General features: G+C 49.5%; 8 protein-coding genes across 8 annotated transcripts; 5 read left to right on the top strand and 3 right to left on the bottom strand.

Moving 5' to 3' along the window:
* The first annotated feature begins 89 nt into the window (after window positions 1-89).
* On the top strand, window positions 90-2,697 carry GGS25DRAFT_23330 (uncharacterized protein). Its single transcript, XM_049257038.1, has one exon. It carries the CDS (start codon window positions 243-245, stop codon window positions 2,361-2,363), a length of 2,121 nt encoding a protein of 706 aa, XP_049121214.1. The 5' UTR covers window positions 90-242; the 3' UTR covers window positions 2,364-2,697.
* Window positions 2,698-2,795: 98 nt separating this feature from the next.
* GGS25DRAFT_23258 (uncharacterized protein) lies at window positions 2,796-4,065 on the top strand. The gene is made up of 3 exons (XM_049257032.1): window positions 2,796-3,338; window positions 3,394-3,480; window positions 3,535-4,065. Exons 1-3 carry the CDS (start codon window positions 3,160-3,162, stop codon window positions 3,821-3,823), a joined length of 555 nt encoding a protein of 184 aa, XP_049121213.1. The 5' UTR covers window positions 2,796-3,159; the 3' UTR covers window positions 3,824-4,065.
* Window positions 4,066-4,138: 73 nt separating this feature from the next.
* On the bottom strand, window positions 4,139-6,201 carry GGS25DRAFT_516736 (uncharacterized protein; the record flags this gene model as incomplete). The annotated part of the gene is made up of 3 exons (XM_049263259.1): window positions 4,139-5,019; window positions 5,159-5,348; window positions 5,533-6,201. The coding sequence occupies 3 exons, from the start codon at window positions 6,199-6,201 to the stop codon at window positions 4,139-4,141; spliced, it is 1,740 nt and encodes a 579-aa protein (XP_049121212.1).
* A 386-nt stretch (window positions 6,202-6,587) lies between these two features.
* On the top strand, window positions 6,588-7,970 carry GGS25DRAFT_23225 (acyl-CoA N-acyltransferase). The gene is made up of 2 exons (XM_049257030.1): window positions 6,588-7,357; window positions 7,506-7,970. Exons 1-2 carry the CDS (start codon window positions 6,973-6,975, stop codon window positions 7,775-7,777), a joined length of 657 nt encoding a protein of 218 aa, XP_049121211.1. The 5' UTR covers window positions 6,588-6,972; the 3' UTR covers window positions 7,778-7,970.
* A 371-nt stretch (window positions 7,971-8,341) lies between these two features.
* Window positions 8,342-9,578, top strand: GGS25DRAFT_516734 (uncharacterized protein; the record flags this gene model as incomplete). The annotated part of the gene is made up of 2 exons (XM_049263258.1): window positions 8,342-9,322; window positions 9,381-9,578. 2 exons carry the CDS (start codon window positions 8,342-8,344, stop codon window positions 9,576-9,578), a joined length of 1,179 nt encoding a protein of 392 aa, XP_049121210.1.
* A 611-nt stretch (window positions 9,579-10,189) lies between these two features.
* GGS25DRAFT_516733 (uncharacterized protein) lies at window positions 10,190-10,925 on the bottom strand (the record flags this gene model as incomplete). Its single annotated transcript, XM_049263257.1, has 2 exons — window positions 10,190-10,327; window positions 10,395-10,925. 2 exons carry the CDS (start codon window positions 10,923-10,925, stop codon window positions 10,190-10,192), a joined length of 669 nt encoding a protein of 222 aa, XP_049121209.1.
* Window positions 10,926-13,684: 2,759 nt separating this feature from the next.
* Window positions 13,685-16,944, top strand: GGS25DRAFT_469395 (UTP-glucose-1-phosphate uridylyltransferase). The gene is made up of 4 exons (XM_049259139.1): window positions 13,685-14,504; window positions 15,047-15,142; window positions 15,198-15,274; window positions 15,336-16,944. Exons 1-4 carry the CDS (start codon window positions 14,400-14,402, stop codon window positions 16,624-16,626), a joined length of 1,569 nt encoding a protein of 522 aa, XP_049121208.1. The 5' UTR covers window positions 13,685-14,399; the 3' UTR covers window positions 16,627-16,944.
* An 884-nt stretch (window positions 16,945-17,828) lies between these two features.
* On the bottom strand, window positions 17,829-19,484 carry GGS25DRAFT_516731 (inhibitor of growth proteins N-terminal histone-binding-domain-containing protein; the record flags this gene model as incomplete). Its single annotated transcript, XM_049263256.1, has 2 exons — window positions 17,829-18,528; window positions 18,838-19,484. 2 exons carry the CDS (start codon window positions 19,482-19,484, stop codon window positions 17,829-17,831), a joined length of 1,347 nt encoding a protein of 448 aa, XP_049121207.1.
* Between the last annotated feature and the right edge of the window lie 270 nt (window positions 19,485-19,754).

The raw sequence follows: 19,754 nt of genomic DNA, 5'->3' as shown, positions 1-19,754 counted from the left end.
CGCATGGATGTGCCTGGGTCTAGGTGGGGCTATGACCCACATGTTCGACGCCTCTCAATTCCTTGGCCTTACACTGCAATTGCAAACTTCGACAATCCACTTCCATTAGTTACTATTTTTTAATTTCTACTCACCTACCTAACATTTGAACCTACTTACACCTACTTACTTTGGGTGCACACGACTTATACCGTGTCAGTTCATCTTCAGCATAGGTAGTTCAGAAATTCAATAACGCGACAATGGATAACACTGTCGCGCCATCGGAAGAGGCGCTCCTACATGATTCTCTTACAGTCTCCATTGATGGATCCTTGCCAATCATAGATCCCACTCAACACTTTGACATCGATGATCCTCCACACATTCCAACAAACTTTTCTGAGGATACCTCAACTGATACCACTGCTACTAGTAGTTCAGGGGGTAGCTTGAAGCGTGCCAGACCACACGACGAGCCTGACGATGGTTGGCAAATGGTTGAAAAACGCTCTTCCAAGAAACCAAAAAAGGAAAAGAAAGTTCCTGCGCCCAAGTCGACTAATTACCCTTCTATCACATTCAATCATAATGCCAAGCTCCAGTCTAAGATTGCTCTTGACTCACTACGAAACCTCATCCTCTATATCTTCGCCGAAGGGAATGCCCCCCAATGGGTCGCAATCTCTCAACGACCACAATTTAGAAAGATTGTTACAATAATGGTACCAGGATTGGAAGAGGCTATGTTCAAGCAGAATGTGGACTTTTCCACGTACAATGATCAGCCCTTTGAGCTAGATCAAAAGTCCCGCGTCTTAACATCTCCCGACGACTACTACCCGCGACTCCTGAAGAGAGATGAGCTACCCGAAATTCTCAAGGATTTCGCCGATATGTTCCCCCATCTCTGGCCAGTCAAGACTCCCGGAAATGAGAAATATGGCACCATACGCTCGCCATTAGGCACTATGCTTACGGTGCCGATTGAGAAGTCTAAAGAAGAGAAGGGCCACAGGGGTGTCCAGCCCGCGAAAGACCCCAAAGGCTGGAAAGATGAGCGTACCCGAATAACCGAATTTATTGCCATGCCAGAGGATCTTCAAGTAAACGGGTACGTTTTGCATCCAGCCTGCGTACCAGCAGAGCGGCGCAAGCACTACCGGGCACCCGAAGGTTGGGTATACACCAATGTAGTGAACCTTGAGGACGGCGACGTCCCAGAAGGGGAGATACAACAAGGGAGTGTGACGGCGGGCCGAGAGGTTCTCGCACTTGACTGTGAGATGTGTATGACAGCCCCCGACGAATTTTCTCTCACGAGAATTAGTCTGGTAAATTGGGACGGGACTATCATTCTCGACCAACTTGTCAAGCCTAACAAGCCCATCGTGGATTATGTAACGCAGTTCTCAGGCATTACGGAGGAAATGTTGGCTACGGTGACCACCACGCTTGAGGATATACAGACGAAGCTTTTAGAGATTCTTCATCCACGCACTGTCCTTGTAGGACATTCCTTGGAGTCAGACCTTAAAGCCCTACGACTCACGCATCCTTTCATTATCGACACCTCCATACTATTCCCCCACAACAGAGGACCTCCGTTGAAGAACAGCCTCAAATTCCTAACACAGCGATTCCTCAGGCGCGAAATCCAGAAAGGTATTGCCGGACATGATTCGATAGAGGACGCAAAAGCGTGCTTGGATCTTGTCAAGCAGAAATGTGAGAAGGGAAAATCATGGGGGTGCCACGAATCGCAAGGGGAGAATTTGTTTCGACGATTGACCCGGGCTGGCAAAGCTTACCGAGCTAATGGTGGAGTTGAGGCTAAGGGAGGTGCCCAAGTCGCGAAGACGAGCGCTATGATTGATTGGGGTGATCCAACTCGGGGTGCTGGATCGGCTTCAACTTTTCCTATTGGGTGTAACTCGGACGAGGAAGTCATGGAAGGTGTTCTACGTGCTGTAAAGGGAGACCCTGTTGGAGAGGAGATACCGTTTGGAGGTGTCGACTTCGTCTTCGCTAGATTCCGCGAATTGGAATCATTTCAGGGGTGGTGGGGTCGAAATGGCGACCTGGCACCCCCGGACCTTTCCGAAATGTCCCTTGAGTCCTGTGTCCAGAATCTTGCTCGGCGCATCAAGCACATCCACGAATCGCTTCCTCCATGTACGGGATTCATTGTATTCAGTGGATCCGGCGACCCACGCCAAATGGCCCAACTACAGGCTCTACAAACCCAGTTCAAGAAGGAGTATAACACACCTGGTAGCAACTGGGACGAGCTGAGTGTCAAATGGACGGATAGAGAAGATCATGATTTAAGGAAAGCTGTTGGAATTGCCCGGAACGGTATTGGGTTTATCGGCGTTAAATGAGGGCATTTCAATTTACAACGGAGATATAATGATGCGTCCCTAGGTAGGCATGCTACCGCGATAGGGTGTGGGATGAAAGGTGGTTAGGAGTACCTATGAGATACGAGCTATGATCGTGATTTTACATCGGGATTATGAGATACCCTAGGGCTATTTTATATATTTAGAGATCAATGATGTTAGGTTAGGGATATATACTATGTAGTACCTACTTACATACCCACCCTAGGTATAGTTATTAGTAGGTGCTATGTAGGTAGATATAAGCCTAAGTAACACAGCTCAACAAAACGACCATGTGGTCCTAATACTAATGGTATTTGTTACTCTCCTACTCATCGTCCAATACATAGTATTGATTGCCATGAACCACCTGTATATGATTCACGCCTGGGCAGACATCAAACCATGGCAAACATACTTACCGTAGGTAGGTAGGTAGGTATACATACCCTAGGTACCTAGGTATACATGCCTAGTGGTAATATTTAATGGCCTTGACCTGACCACGAGTGTGTCGCGCCTTCCTTCTCTCGTACCTGCCGCCATCTCTTACCTACCTACCCTATGTGCCTGCCTAATATAAGGTATTGCCAGGTAGGCTAAGGAAGGAGCCTTCTAACTCATTAGGGGTGGAGAAGAAAGGGGAGGGGGCCCTGCCTCTTGCCTCTTGCCTCTTCAAACCTTCACATAACATTCACATAACATTCACATAACCTTCCAACTCCATCTTTTCTGTTATGCAGGAACCCGTCCTACTCCATCAATATTCCAACTCCACATCAACCATTTGATCATGATGGAGTCAGTAGCCTATACCTGTCTCAAATGCGCCCAAGTCCTAGGCCAGAGTCCCAACGCGTGGATCAAGATTGGCAAAGCCTACATGAGTCCCGTCACTGGCAATGAAAACATGAATCTTACATTTATAGGCCCTCGAAAGAAAATGGAAGATAAGACTTTGCTAGATGGTTGGTGAGTATCGATTTCCATATACTTATGTGTGAAGTAAGACTAACATGCTTGTTAGCGAGGTCCAGAACATAGCGTGTAATGAGTGCAATGCCCTGATTGGATTCGCCTGTCTCAAGACCCCGACCAACTATGCTCTTCATGAGTAAGTCTCAGCTCGCATAATATTTATCTGAGAACAGTAAACTGATCGTTTTAGTTCCAAAACATTCCTACGACTCGACTCCGTGAGTTTCAATCCTTTGAATCAGGTTGGCCCTATCAAACCCAACATTCAGAGGAAGCTCAGACTCGAAGAAATTGTATCACCACGCACTAGAACTGATGCAAGCTCATCATCTCGTTATGAGTATGACTTGAGATTAACGCGGAGAGAGGTGGAAGAAATGAGGGCAGCAATGATCTCTATCAGGGAGGAAGTGAGAAGTGTCAGGGAGGGAGTGAAGGACATCATCCAGGAGTTCCGAAACTCATTACAAGAGTTTTGAAACGACAAACGACTCTGTGTTCCTAACACGAGAAATCAAGATACTTACGACTGCCTTCACTCATATTGACCAGAAAATGAGCAAAGTTGAGACCTTACAATGCGACGTTGAGATTTTAACACGGGCGTTGATTTGAGCACCGCTCCAGGTATACTAGCAACCATAGTACAATACCACAATCTAGCTTTCCCAAGAGTCACAATCTGATGAATTCGCACTTTAGTAGAACTCAGAAACCATGTGCTGAAGCGTCAGGTACCTAGTACCTATAGAGGAGGAAGAAATTCATGTATACCTAGGGACCTATATAGTAGACTAAGTGCCAAACTCAGCATCCATAACCTCCAATGCAAGCCCAGCCAGTGCTTTGATTGGATCCAGAACTGCAATATCAAAGATACGCCTCTCCTCCTCACCATCAGGGTTCGCCGAGAAAGCGTCGATCAAAGCGTTGATTTGCTCCCGTCCCGGCAGACTCTCTATATCATCCAACAAGCCCTTTGCCTCGCGGTACACCTGCCACTCCGTCGAGTGCGCCGCCGGGCAGTGGTGGACCACTATCCTCAGTATGACCTGGCACATCGTCGCCTGGTCGATCCCGTCCAGCGCCTCGAACACCTTCGTCTCTATCTTTGCATCCCTCCCAACCAACGTAGAAGAAGGGTCGATGGACGCCGTGTTCGCCAGGAGCTTCGCGATCACGAAGAGCCGCTTTACCCGCGGCTCGTAGAACGGCATCGGCCCCTTGTACGGGTCGCTGTGCAGGGCGAGGAAGCTCGCGATCGTCAGCCCGCTCGCGAATTTCCCCCGCATGCTGAAGTAGAGGCTCGCTTCGACGAGGACTGAGGCGAGCGGCTCGATGGCGAAGAGCCCGGCCATGCGCAGCGCGCCGCACAGCTTCCAGCGCCGCGTCAGCTCGCCGGTCCGCTCGGGCGCGGTTATCTGCTCGGAGCAGAGCGGGTAGATCTCCTCGACGTTTTGGCGGAGGAGCGAGTTCGAGTGCAGGGATTGCTTGATGGGGGGGTGGCGGAGAAGGTCGAGGTCCGGCACGAGGCTGAAGGCGTTCAGGGGCAGGTGCGGGTACTGCTGGCACACTTGGTACACGTCGAGATCGTCCGTGCAGCGCGGGCAGGCGCAGTCGAAGTGGTACCGTGTCTTGAGGGATGTCTGCCGTTGCGAGCGGTGGAGTGTGCAGTCTGGTGATGCGGTTAGCAACTTCACAGAGTAACCTACCTAGGAAAAGGTTTCCCCCTCCCCCTCCCGCCCCCTTTCCTTTTTTTTTATTTACTTATCGCTTTGATGTGTATCTTCTGCGCCCTGTTTTGGAAGGCTTACCGATATAGGAGATCTCAATCTCTTCGCCCGCTTTGATGTCCTGGAAAGCGTGGAGCATGGCGTTGCGCCCGACGAACTGCACAAAGGCGTTCGGCACACAGGAGTGGTTCACCATCGCCAGCGCGGGGTTGATGTAGATCCCGCTCTGCCCTAGGTCGGTGTCTAGGCGGTTGAAGGAGTTGACGCGTAGCTGTTGTTGATGGGGGGTGTTAGCACTATCATACACATACATATATGTGCATGTTTACAATGCTCCTTAGATTTGGGGGTGGGGGGGGGGGATAATGGCGATGACGATAGTCCACTACTAACATCCCCAATATCACCTAAAAGGAGAAACACGAAAAAAGGAAAAGCGAACAGAAAAAACTCACCTTACACAACACGTCCACCGCCTCGGCGACTTTCTCATCACTCTCCTCCTCCACCTCCATCTCCCCCTTTCCCCCCTCCTTCCCCTTCCCCTTCTTCTTCTCCCTCAAAAAATGCAGCGCCGCCCGCGCCTGCAGCTCTATATCCCCCCACGTCTCCGGGTCCGCCTCCTTGAGCTCCTGCGCATGGCTCTCGAGCCTATCGCCGGCGAACGCGGCCAGGACGTCCCGTCGCAGCAGCACTTGCAGCAGCGCGCGCGTGGGGGTGGGCAGGGTGCGCAAACCACCACCACCGCCACCGCCACTATCATCGGTGGTGGTGGTGGTGGCAGTATTTAGCTCAGAAGCGCGCACCCGCCGGAACGCCTTGCACTCGCCCTTCCCGTGGGCCAGCGCCCAGTCGAGCCGCTGGCACGCCGGCGTGCAGTAGTGCGCGGTGCGGCACCCGGAGCAGGCGCGCATGGGCGTGGGGGAGGAGGGGAGCGAGGGGAGCAGGCAGTAGCTGCATGTCTGCGCTAGGTGCGGGGTGTCGGGGAGCACGACGCTGGGGGACGGGTCGAGGAAGGTGGCGATTAGGTCGCCGGGCCCGAAGGCCCGGGTCGTGAGGACGGAGCGGCCGCGGGTGGTGGGGGTTGCGGCGCCTAGGGTTAGGCCTGGTGGGAGGGTGGCCATGGTTTTTTTTGGGGGGGGGGTGGGAGGGGAGGGGAGGGGGATGTTCTTGGCGGACTTGCTGGTTTCCTGTGTAGGTAGATTACCTAGGTAGGGGTATATTGATATTGGTGTGGTGGCCCAAGGTCCAAAAACATACAGGTAAGATGGAAGGAAATAGGTTTGGAGATGATTTGGAAATATTTCTTAAGCTATTTACTTGCTGGAATGTGTGGGTCTGCGCCATGGAGGGCCGTCCCGTAGTCCGCGTTCCTCGCCGATCCGTGACGGGGTATCTATCTACTAAGGTTAGGTAGGTTAGTACAATAGGAGCCATCCACGGATATTATATCTTCTTCAACTAAACTTATTGTGTAATCATTACTTTGGCTCTTTGAATAACCGGATAGGTTTCGTAGAATTAAATACTTGTAATCGCGAAATATATATAAAATATATATAAATCAGGCAAGTCAATGCTCCGTCTACTTTTCGACGAAGCGATCAATCAGTCAGCAAGTGCTCGTTACACCATTAACCCCACGCTCGAAGTCCCTTACAGCTGAATAAAATGGGAGAGATGATATCTCATTCGGTATGACTCATCAAGGGAGTGCAACGTTTCGGGTTTATTGCGAAGAGGAAAGTATAATTATCTGCCTTTTCTTTGTCTGAGGTATTGCCGCTGCTATATATATTCGTCTTACATTGTTCGTAGTATTGCTCTAACCTGAGGTGTTCTTCCAATAAGAATCAATGATTTCGTGTATTTAAATATTAAAAAAAATCGAAAGCATGCCACTGGAACTCCAACCCGCCACCGAAGCCGACGCCGGACGCTCCGTCGACATCGAGCGTGCGGCGTATGCTTTGAACCCGCTCACCAGGATCCTGTTCCCCGGCCCCTTTCCAGCCACGGCGGCAGACGATCGCGCCAAGCTGCTGACCACGGAGCTGAAGAGCGACCCCACCACGCGCTGGTTCAAGGTCGTCGACCCGGAGCTCCCGGAGGCCGAGCAGATGGTCGCCTTTGCCAAGTTCCACGTCTTCACCGAGCGGAAGCATCCGGCGCCGCGGTCGTTCGGCCCCGGCTGCAATGTCGAGGCGTGCGAACTGCTGTTTAGTTCCATTGCGAAGCTGAGGGAACGCACGCAGGAGCATGAAGATGGGTCGTACATATGTAAGTACCCGCGTATTTCATAAGCGTGCGTAAACCTGGGTTACCTATGTGAAAGGGGAGAGTTGAGGTAAAACAGTACCTATATAGACGGATCCCCCTTCTAGTACCTGTTTATATGTCAAGATTATAGTGGCACTAACATGAAAAGACTTTCATCTCCTGCACGCCGACCCAAAACACCAAGGCCGCGGCGCCGGCGGCATGCTAGTGAAACGATGCATAGAGGAGGCGCGGAAGCTGGGTGTTACGGCATACCTGGAGGCTACCGAGGCGGGCCATGCTGTTTATAAGAAGTACGGCTTTCGCGATGTCGAGTGCCTGTCCCTCGACTTGAGTAAATGGGGACTCGCGGAGTTGGCTAATTACTGGTCGATGGTTTATGATCCGCGTGAGGCTGTTGAGGGTGAGGCGGATGTATGAGGGTTTTATACATCCGATATACATACTATTATTTATAACAACTTGAGAACTATATGTATATGAAATCAGTTGTTTACCTAGTTACCTTGGAAAACGAACAACATGGAAATCATGGATGGATCATCGCTTGTTTGTCCTCATGAATACCTACATAACTCCTATATGCGTGCTAGCGGGGCCATCAAGTGTAATCCAACATATATGCATCTAAGGGAATAGATCTTCGTATTTTCATCCTTATCCCCTATAGCTAAGCTCATTCTTAATAGTGATCTCTTCATTTCTGGACATAAAAAAACAAATAAAAACTTCCTGTCATTTGAACCTAAGATAGGTACCTCAATATTTGATCTGCTGCTTATTTCATCCAACTAACTATTCAGATCCTCTGTGCTGCCAGCCCCACCTCCGCATCATTTATGCACCCACCCGTTTTGCGTCATCATCATCATCATCATCATCATCCTCATCACAACACCTACCTAGGTATACCTACCTACAGCCACCACCAACCTTTTCCTTCCTCTTTCCCTTTTTAAAAACCCTCATTTTATTACACCCACAATGCTCTCATCCCTCTGGAAATCACCCGCACTCGCAGCAAACATGCCCCCGCCAACCAACACCGAAAAAGAAGACCCCCCCGCCCCCCTCGTCAGCTCCTGGCGCGCCCGCGCCGACGCCGGCGAGCCCGTCGCCGTCGTCCGCGTGCGCAACCTCCAGGGCGGCGCCATCGCCATCGGCCGCGACGCGTGGGGGCGCCCGGGGCGATTGCAGCCCGTGCTGTTGTCGTCCGAGGTCTCGTTTGCTGCGCCCTTTGCCGGCTCGGATGGGGCTAATGGTGGTGGTAGTGGTGGTGGTGATGATGGTAATGGTGGCGGCGGCGGCGGCGGAAACTCCGGGGTCGCGGATAAACTCGATGCGGGGACGGTGCACTACGGGACGCTGAGCCAGACGCTGCTGGGGAGTCTGGAGATGTGGAGCGCAGGGCAGAAAAGTGCAAGGGGAGGGGGGGCGGTTGCTGCTGGGGAGGTGGTGGGGGGGGAGGGAGAGGAGAAGACGCCGCGGACGGCGGACGTCTGCGAGCTGCTGTGGGTGCGCATGACGGGGCGCGTCGTCGACGGGAGCCGCGTCGCGCTGCCGCCGGACCAGCTGCCCGTGCTGGACTTTGCGAAGCTCCGCTCGCTGGCGCTGACGGTGTCGCTGCCGAAGGCGTCGCTGCTGGGTGCGGGGGTCAGTCTGACGACGACGGCGAGTTTTAGGGAGGGCGTGCCGAGGGATGATAAGAGGGGGGGTGATGGCGGGGGTAAAGATAAGGAGAAGGAGAAGGAGAAGGAAGGGGAGGGGGGCGAAAAGATGAACAGCAAAAACCCGCTGCGGTCGTATGCCCGCAGCTTGAGGATACAGGGGCTGCATGTCCCGACGCTGATCGGGGTGAACGCGAATGAGCGCAAGGCGAAGCAGATGGTGGTTGCGGATGTTGAGATCGATCGCTTCGATGTGGTGGATGATATATACAGTGATATTGAAACGTTGATTGTCGAGGTGAGTTTTTTTTTCATGCACATTACTGAGGAGTTGGTGCTTACATATATCCGTATAGACAATGGAGGCCTCTTCCTTTGAGACGCTAGAGGCCCTGGCGACCCAGCTGGCGAACAAAATATTGTTGGACTTCCGCATAGGCGATAACCCAGCGCCTATGAAGGACCGAGGCTGGCAAGTCAAGGTCTGTCTGGAAAAGCCCATCGCCGTGCCTTTCGCAGAGTGTCCTTCTGTGGAGGTGAGGATGGGGCCGTGATTAGGGGGTTGAGTATCTGGTTAGGTATAATGACATGGTACACGGCACATGTAGTCGAAATTACAAGGCTCAGGCGAGTTCTGCTACCGTATTCACATTTATTCTGTACTAATATTCTTGCAGGACGTTTCAACACATAGGCAATTTTTGAATGAGTTCAGCACACGGCCTGGGGTAAAAAAAAAGGTAAAGGGCGGATCTTGAAATATGAACAGCACTGCTTTCTCTGTGGCCTTTGGAAAGGCTAGGAAGTGGTTTATCTATATCAAAGTCCTTTAAAGTCAGTTCATGATAAGCATTATTCGCTATAGGCCCATGATGGGCATTGAGAAGACCAAGTGCCGAGCGCACTTCGGCTTTCATTGAATGGTACATACATTCACCCCTAGTTCCTACCGTAAACGCAGTGAAATGTCAACTCCTCCTCTCAACAGTACCGTGTGGAACGAGTCTCTTGTGCTTATGATAGCTATAGAGATGCATTAGGCTGTATTATATGAGAGACTGGTAACATCTAAAGACCGTCCTCCACAGATATTAGGTATACACTATCTATCTATTGGTCTATGATAAAACTTGGGATCGTGTCACTTAATAGACTGAATATCATGCTACACCTGGCGGCAGTAAGGAACGTCTCCATGAGTGATCTCTTCGACAAATTTAGGATCCGGCTCAAGAAGCATGACGTGGAAGTGCTCTACAGCATGAACGGACTTCAGCGACTTCCAATTCTTGAACCAGATATACTATCCCGGGCCTCTTAGCGCGAACGATATAAGAAAGAAGGAGGTAGGTAATGATAATTCCACTTACACGATCTCTTGGCACCTGGCACCCAAACGTCTTCTGCACGTACTGATCAATCTCATCCCGAGTCTCGTCGGTTATGTCGCCTGTGGCAGGGTCTTCGGGGAGTTCGAACTTGGTCCAGACGACGAGATGGACTATCCGATCATCAATGCCGTATGGCCAGTCGTTCCACAAGATCGTGATGTCGTCGTCGTCAAACTCGAACGGCTTGCCCCGAGGCGTCACGGGTGCCTCCCAGCGCAGCCGCTTGTCCAGGACGAACTTCATGATGCTCCCGTAGTCCCGCTTCAGCTGCCAGGTGTACTCGAGATACCGGCGGAGGTGGGACGGGATGCGGCGGAACGCGCCCAGCCGGTTGTCTGCCACGATCTTCTGGACCTCGGGCCAGGTCGCGACGTGATACTCGGAGTCTGGCGTGCCGATGATGCCCTTGTCTTTTTCACTCAGGCTGCGAAGAAATTCTGGGCACTCTTCGGTCCGCTTGTCTTCGGGTATGTTCATATGCCAATATGGCAGTTTATCGACACTCCCCATCTTGGTGTTTTGGGGGTGAGGTACCTAAGGCAGGTACAGTGGGATGGAGGGTGGGATTAGTGTGGCTCTTGGCCACCGGGGCGGGAATTGGTGGAATGTGATCAAGCGAAGTGAGAAGGATGGGTGGGTAGATAGGTGTGTGCTAAGAATAGCTAGCTAGTACTTAGATTAGCTACCAAGATCGGCTATGTACTAAGATCCGCAAACCTTCAATGCTGCCTTTTTTCGGGGTAATATTGTCAATATTGTCGTCGCTAATGATAAGCCAGGTACCTGCGGCTTGCCTAGTACCTAGAAGTAGTGCTTAGGTGCTCAAATTGAGGGCAAATGTAGAATTCGTTTGTAGGCCTAACACGAAGTCCTGTTCCGCTTCTGGAATAGGAGGGCTGACGTTGAAGCAACCTTGGAGCTTGGGACTCGATAAGATTTAGTCTCCGTCAATAGGAGTAATCATTTTCAGGGGGAGCTACTACTAGGTATGACTGCTGGCTGGCTGGCTGGCTACATAGTAGTGACTGCAGACGGAGTGGTCAGCCGCAAAATGCTGTGAGATGTGAATAATTAAAGTATGTATTGTAGCAGTCTGTAGCAGAAGTGGAGCATAATGCACGAAGGCGCTTGTCAAATAAGAGCGTGTAACGTATTTGTTGCTACAGCACCTAGTAGGAAACTGCAAACGCTATCGCGGGATCATCCGACGGCTTCTCGGAAAGAATGATGGGCATGAGATGGTAGTTATGTAAAGTAAATCGTAGATATAACATGATATGTACGTAAACCGACCCGAGACATTATGCACCTACACATGTAGCTCTGAATATCTAAAAGGGGCTACTGACGCTACATACATCTACAGACATCTTTGAAACATAATCCTGTGCTACATACAGATATGTATGCAACTTCAGCTATGTTACTTACCTAGGTACACATCTACATCACATATAATACAGTTGGCCAAGTGCGGCTCTTATTCGAGTCGTGGAGGCGTCGATCTCAGCTAGCTACCTGGTAGCCAACCTACTTACCCTGTAGGTAAGAATAAGAATTCTATCAAATATGTACATATCAAAGGCTGCTTACATCCCATGTCCCGCAACCCCCACGTGGAAATCTTCTGACTATCTATTTGCTACAATTTTGACGTGGCTGACTCGTCACTTAAATCTCATTTAAATCTTCGACTTCACGAAAAATAATAAAACCTGGAGCTGGCCATCTTTACATTCAGGTCTCTACCTACCACCCAACCTAGTACCTGAACTAGTAGATACTACGTACCTAGGTAGGATTGCACCCCCTGTCGGTATACACATACATACATGTAATTGCCCGAGTGCTCAGGCGGGGATATCGTGCCTTCTTCGGCTGACAACTTCAAATGTGAGGGCTTTCACGGCCTTTACTGGATGCTTATAGTTGAATTTACGTACCCAAGCTAGGCAAGATACAGTGACCAGAAGATTTTGGTTAGGTACACATATCCAAATGGATTGCTCCAGAACTAGAGGTTCATTTAATTCCCGCCGTATTCGAATGGAGTTCATATATTGGATGAACCAACAAGTTGCAGTGGAGAGAATGGTGCCCTAACTGTTGAGATATTTAATACCGGTATCGCGGTTTCATCAGTTGGCAATTGCTTAGCTTTCGCCAGCGGTATTCACTACCGAGTCTTAACGAAGCTATTGGCTTTTCAAGTCGGGGATTGCGCATGTACGCAGAAAACAACTAGATTATTATCGGTGGCTTTTGAAGGTCGACTTTAGGACGGACTAGAAACAAGGCGACGATAATATCCACCCACGCGAGTCCAGTCGGTCAGGCTAGACCTTCATGGTGGATGCCAGCCTAAGCCACTTCTCGTCCCACCCTCCCTTCATGGGTGGTCAAACGGAATGGTGTAAAAAAATGACAGGTCTTTTTGAGAGCATACAATATATGTCAGTATATCTGCCCTTACTTTAAAAGGAAGTTTCTAGATTTTATCTATATCCGCAAATGTATAACTAGACGGAGCAAATATATAGATGAACATTAAAATGTGCTGCCCCCCCTTTTTACATAAGTGCCAACATTGACCACTTATGTAACATGAAGGCACTGGTACTTAATACCTAGTAACTACATGTATTATTTCACTTTGAGATCTCCCATCGGTGTATCGTGGAATAGGTGACCGCACCGGCTTGAAGCCGCGTATTCTGTTGGTGGATGCTTTAGCCGCTTAGCTTAGCTTAGCAGGGTCTAGCCCGCGCCAACAAATACCATATGGGTCCTAGCCCGACGTTACTTGAAGGGGGTTTTTCGAAATGGATACTAGGTGCGCTCCATCTGCGAATGGAAATTCGTGGTCAGGTACAAGGAAAACATTATACACCGCATATCGAAGTTGTTGTACATACATACCTCCGCTTCATCGTGACCCCGGGAGGCAACAAGATAATCTCCTGGAGCTATTAGGTACTATCATTTTAAGGGGTTGGAAGGGGGACTAAATAAAAAGGGTAGATGGCGCCTTGCCCACTTTCAAGTTCAGTCTTGGTTTTCTTTTCGTCTTAACCTTTCTGACCGATTTGAATTGCAGATCGTTAGATATAGGGCATTGATTCACCAGGTAAGTTCTATCTTTTTTCTTTCTTTTTTTTCTCCCTATGCAACAGTGGATATATTGCCTGATTTCTTTTCGGTTCCCCGCTTGGATTTACATGTGATTAAAACGCTCTTTTTTTTGATAAAAAAAGGGGGGGGGAGGGGGGATAATCAACCTACTAAGCATCCAGTGCTACATATGTACTGTACCTCCCAGTGGCAGGATGAACATCAAAGACGGAAAAGAGATTTACATGGCTAGTTTCTATGAAACATTTCTTTTTGTGCTTGGTTGCAATTTATCTATCAGTCTATCTACATAGTATGTAGTAGGTGGTAATATAGTATATTCGCTATATTCGCTATATTCGCTTTATTATTAGCTTCGCTAGTGGCGGGATAGAATGAACATGGATAAGCATGGATAAGCATGGATGAGCATTGAGCATGGATTGGATGGAAAGGGACATGATGCCTGAAGGCAAAAAAAATGCACCAGGGCATCTTTTATAAACGCAAGCAACCTTGAGAAGCAGGGAAGGAACTTGCTCTGATTTAGTCCGCATTACGTCAATGGTGCATTTGGTGCATTTCACTGCAGGAAGTGAGCTAACCCCCCTTTTTAGGTCGAAATTCAAACGGTAGCTGTCAAAAAGCTCCGCCGCCAACCAATTTTACCCCGCCATCGCCCAAGTCTAAGACAAGGCATCGTCATTTCAACTTTTTTGCAAAACTGAATCTTAACCTCCTTTCTTTCTTTATCAAAAATAAAATTCAACAGCCAACAACTTCCATATAAATTCCTATCGAGGTCTGGAAGCTCAAATTCGACCATACAATCCATAAGAGATTTCAAGACATTCCACCCATATCACGAATACCATGGCTCAGGCTATCAAGAGCGCCTTACCTACCCACCTCAAGCCTGGAGGAAACTCGGACGCTGAGTTTATTGGCAGACATCATGGAAAGACTCGATCGCACATGGTGAGTACCTGAAACTCCATTCATTGACAAAAGCCCGTGCCTTCGGATTCCCTAGAAGCTCGGTGACCACCTGTCACCCTGTTCATGATTCTTTGTTGCCTCCCTTCCCTCCTTCTTCGCAACGATTTTACCCAAGCAAACCCGTGGTGTGTGTATGCCTCAGATCTCCGGGACGCATAATCAAGATAAGGTTTCGTCTATATGGTTACTAGACAAGATTCCTTTCATAGCTCTTGGATGAGAGCTCCGCCTGATTACCATATGGTATCAGAGAAGGATCGAGCCTCTGATTCATTACCACTTCCGTCAGACACCTTAGGTTGAGATTGTAATTACGAAAATTGGGATTTCTCTGATTTAAAGTCCCCATAAGAAAAGCTCCATGGCCGCTTTACACACACTTCTGGTTTTCCTTGGTCAATCATACCACATGTAGTTCTTTCGTCCACGACTAAACTGCAACATTTTCATTTCCTTTTCCTTTTCCCATTGCCAACTTACCACCTCACAAAATGTCGTCGTTACTAACTAATGATAACAAGGCCTTCGAGAATGCTTCGACCAACGTTGCAGCAGCGCAAATGCGCAACTCCCTGACCGAACTTGCTGAGACTGTCAAGGATCCAGATGAGAAGAGGGTAAGCTATCGAATGTACGAATATGCGTTACAACATACTAATAAATCCCTAATAGCTATTCGAAACCGAAATGGACAACTTCTTCGCTCTATTCCGCCGATACTTGAATGACAAAGCTAAGGGCAACGCTGTGTACGTATTAGCTATATCGTGACCGAAAAGCACATAGAAAGAAGCTAATATATTCTTGTAGCGACTGGGACCGCATTGCTCCCCCGGCACAAGGCCAGGTCGTCGATTATGAAGATTTAGCTAACTCCGAGTCGGTTGGATTTCTCAACAAGCTCGCCGTCCTGAAGTTGAACGGTGGTTTGGGTACATCTATGGGTTGCGTCGGTCCCAAGTCAGTCATCGAAGTCCGTGATGGCATGTCTTTCCTCGATATGTCCGTGCGACAAGTCGAGTACTTGAACCGAACTTACAGCACCAACGTTCCCTTCATCCTCATGAACTCGTTTAACACGCACGAAGATACCGCAGCTATCATTAAGAAGTACGAAGGACACAATGTCGATATCCTCACCTTCAACCAATCGAGATACCCGAGGATTCTGAAGGACTCCCTTTTGCCTGTCCCCAAGGACTTTGACTCGGCCATCAACGAGTGGTACCCTCCCGGACACGGTGATGTTTTCGAGTCTCTCTACAACTCTGGCCTCCTTGACAAGCTCATCGAGCGTGGCATCGAGATCATCTTCCTGTCCAATGTTGACAACTTGGGTGCTGTTGTGGACTTACGCATCCTGCAACACATGGTTGAGACTGATGCTGAATACGTCATGGAGCTGACCAACAAGACCAAGGCTGATGTCAAGGGTGGTACCATCATCGACTACGAGGGCTCCGTCCGTCTTCTAGAAATTGCCCAAGTGCCCAAGGAACACACCAACGAGTTCAAGTCGATTAAGAAGTTCAAGTACTTCAACACCAACAATATCTGGATGAACACCAAGGCGATCAAGCGCGTGGTTGAGAACAATGAGCTCGAGATGGAGATTATTCCCAACGGTAAGACGATCCCTGGTGACAAGAAGGGCGAGTCCGACATTTCGATTCTCCAGCTCGAGACCGCCGTCGGTGCTGCCATTCGTCATTTCAAGAATGCCCATGGTGTCAACGTACCCCGACGCCGTTTCTTGCCGGTCAAGACTTGCTCCGATCTTATGCTCGTGAAGTCAGATCTATACACAGTCAAGCACGGTCAATTACAAATGAGCCCTGCCCGCTTCGGTGGTGCGCCGCTCATCAAGCTGGGTAACGACTTCAAGAAGGTGTCAGACTTCCAGAAGCGTATTCCATCCATTCCCAAGCTTATCGAGCTCGACCACTTAACAATCACTGGTAACGTTAACTTGCATCGTGGTGTGGAGCTGAAGGGTACCGTTATCATCGTCGCAACAGAAGGCTCCACGATCGACATCCCTCCCGGATCAATCTTGGAGAATGTTGTCGTTCAAGGAAGCTTGCGTCTGTTGGAGCATTAATATGTGTTTTCAAAGATCCGCTCTGTTTTATAATGTAATAGGTTGGGATCTTTGTCGGTGTTGTCGAGTACACGCCTGGAATGTTTGTACGCGCTGCTTCGTGTCTCGTTGTCGAGAGATGTGTCTTTTAGCCTACCACTTTCTTCCCCTCCCCACGAATCCGTACCCCTTCTGCGTTGAGGAATTGGAACTCTATAGAGATAGCAGCAGAATCAGCAGCAGAAAATGCAACGTGCAAGGCATCAGAGAATGAATGATGTATGCACATGGGCGTAGCTATATAGACGCTAGGAAGATAATGAGATTAAATGCTCCATAGTCTGAATCTTGAAGTGCGAAACAAGTGATAAGTGTTTGCTATAGTAGGTATACGGGTAAACAGGGCTTGAAGTGTTCCGTTGATATGCCATGCTTTTTTTTTTTTTTCGCAGCTTCGTAATTCCTCAGGTTGTCATGACAATGATACTTGCTTACTTGCCTCCCTCCCTCCCTCCCTACCTACAGTACCTCCTAGGTTATGCGTAATTCACTTTGATAATTTGATTTACACTATTCGTACCATGAAATTTCAGGACTTTACGGACAATAGTCGTCTTGGTGGTGGTGATGATTCCGAGGTTTTCTTATTATGTAGGTATAGGTAGGTAGGTAGGTAGGTAGGTACCTTATGTAGGTAGTACGAACCTAGGAATCAATCCTATTGTAACGCCTACTAAGTACCTAGTACTGTACATACATACATACATACATACATACATACATACATACATAGTAGGTATGTACTGTATATGCACGTCCGTTCACACTGACGGAGCCCTCCCTCTCCCCATCTGTCTCTTTCTCTTTCTCTCTTCATCCCTTCCTTGATTATCTAGCCTAGGCCGTGATCGTCGATAGAAACGACTAGGTTAACTATTAAGTACGTAACCTAGAAAGTACATAATAAGTTCTGTTATGGTATCAACCAACGAACCAACCGACCAGCAAACAGACTGGCTACTTCGCAAGATCTTAAGGAAAAAGCCAACGGCCAGCCACCACTTATGTACACGCGTGTTAGCTAGGTGCCTAGGTAGTTTCAAGAGAGATAGGCCAATATTTGGGGGATGGGTGGGTATCTAACGTATTACAAACTGCAACTTCCTTCCGCCAGTACATGGGTATCTGCGGTGGTGTAGGCATGCCCTTCTTCATTATTACCTTTACTTTCCCTTCTTCTTCATGTTCTCCGTGCACGAGGGACAGTACCAGCGGCCCTCTGGCTCTGACTTGAGACCGACGCAGGACCAGTGGAACCACTCGTACGGGCAGGCGGGGTTATCGCAGGCCACCATGTCGCCATACGACACGTGCTGGCACAGACAATACTTCTTGCCTTCCTCGTCCTCCTCGTCGTCGGACCCTGTTCCTGATCCGCCCCGATCCGCCATTTCCTCGTCTCCGTCCATGTCTCGGCTGGGTCGTGCGCGTTTGTGATGGTGGCTGTGACTGTGACTGTGACTGTGATTACTATTGTGATGAGGCCGCGGCACCGGGGTACCACTGCCGGCGCGCGACCCAGCGCGCGATGATCGCACGGACTCTGCGTCTGAAAGCTCACTATCGGCGGTAGATGCGGGAGAGCCTTTCGACATACCAGCGCGTTTGACGCGCGAAAGAGTAGATTTCGAGTTCGGGGGTTTCTTGCGACCGACGCCCCCGGATGGTGTTCCCTTCCGTCCCACACCTGCACTCGTCGCCTTCGATGTACCTCGGGGACCTGCACTACCTGCTCGCCCACTCGCCCCCGGTGTCCCCGCCTTCGGTGTGCCGGGTCCAAGAGAAGAATGTCGAGCTAGCCCGCTCGATGCTACTGGGAGTGAACCTAAGCTGGAATTTACCCGTGGTCCCCTCTTAGGAGCACTGTAGGGATCTTGAGTCAGTAATGGTTTCTTCGTATACTTTGGTTTGGTATTGTCTCCGGAGGTCATATATTATGTTCAACGAGTTGATAGAAGAGTGCATGTTGTGATGTTGCATATTAATGATCTTCAGAGGCAAGAACTTCTTGCAGTATTATCGAGTCGAGTAATTTCTTGAAGGATAGGATCAAAGGTCAAGGTAAAGGCTTCTTCTTCTTGAGCCGATGGTTTCACGGGGTAATAGTATTAATGTGTTTGTGTGGTTTGAAACCAATGAATAAGTTTGTATGGGCGGGCGGGTGCTACTCACGGTCCAGCAGAGGACTCGCGCTGGTTGCGGTTATTCAAGATGATACTCGCAGTGGGGGAGGCGGGTGCAGAGCTAGAGATGTGTGTTTGCGACTGCGTGGTTCGGATCTGGGGGTTGGCGGGTCTCGAGCCTGCTGGGGTTGTGTTACTAGAAATGGGGTTGAGCGGCGTGTTGTGAGACGTGGAGGAGACGCCTAGCACACGAAGGCTGGTGTTGCTGTTGTTCGCGGCGCTAGGTCGGACTACGGAAGGAATCTCGTCGGGGTCAGTGAAGCCGGGCTCGCCTCGGTCGCTTAGTTGTTTGATCTGGAGATCGAGATGTCGGAGGTGCTTGTCAAAGAGACTCTGTGCCTTCTGCGCCAGGGCAATTTTCTCGTCGGCTAACTTGTCGGCTCGTGTATAGTTCTCGCGGATAGTGTCGCGTAGGGATTGCTCGCGCGAGTTGGGGGCGTGGCTACCATGTGTACGAATGTAGCGCTGTATCTTAGCATCACACTCCTCAATCGTCTTAACACATTCCTGAAATGTGCGATCTTTATCGGCGATCTCGTCCTGGAGGAAACGAATCTCTTCGGGCAGATTGGCGGTGCGGTGAATGAAGTCTTCGAGGATAGCTGCTGGATCTTGCGCCTCTACTGAGGGTGCCATCTTTTTCACAAAATCTATTGACAGATCGTCTCTAGGCATGGCTGTTAACCTGGCCCTTCTAAGCGGGACTCGCGCGCTTCAAACAGATGACAAAGGGCTAAGCAGTAACACATGCATGTGATTCGGACGGAGGAGAGGGACTTGGGAAAGAATTGGAGTGCTAGTGTGAGATTGTCTTGAAGTTCGTCCCATAGATTGCTGCTCCTGCTGTTTTATTATTTTCTTTTCTGGGAGTCAGTGATCATCTGGAAGTGTTTGTTCAATGTTTGG

Source organism: Hypoxylon fragiforme (assembly GCF_022984875.1).
Source record: "Hypoxylon fragiforme strain CBS 206.31 chromosome Unknown GGS25scaffold_1, whole genome shotgun sequence".
NCBI lineage: Eukaryota > Fungi > Ascomycota > Sordariomycetes > Xylariales > Hypoxylaceae > Hypoxylon > Hypoxylon fragiforme.
The sequence above is the reverse complement of the archived record's forward strand: the minus strand, read 5'-3'. Positions and strand labels throughout refer to the sequence as shown.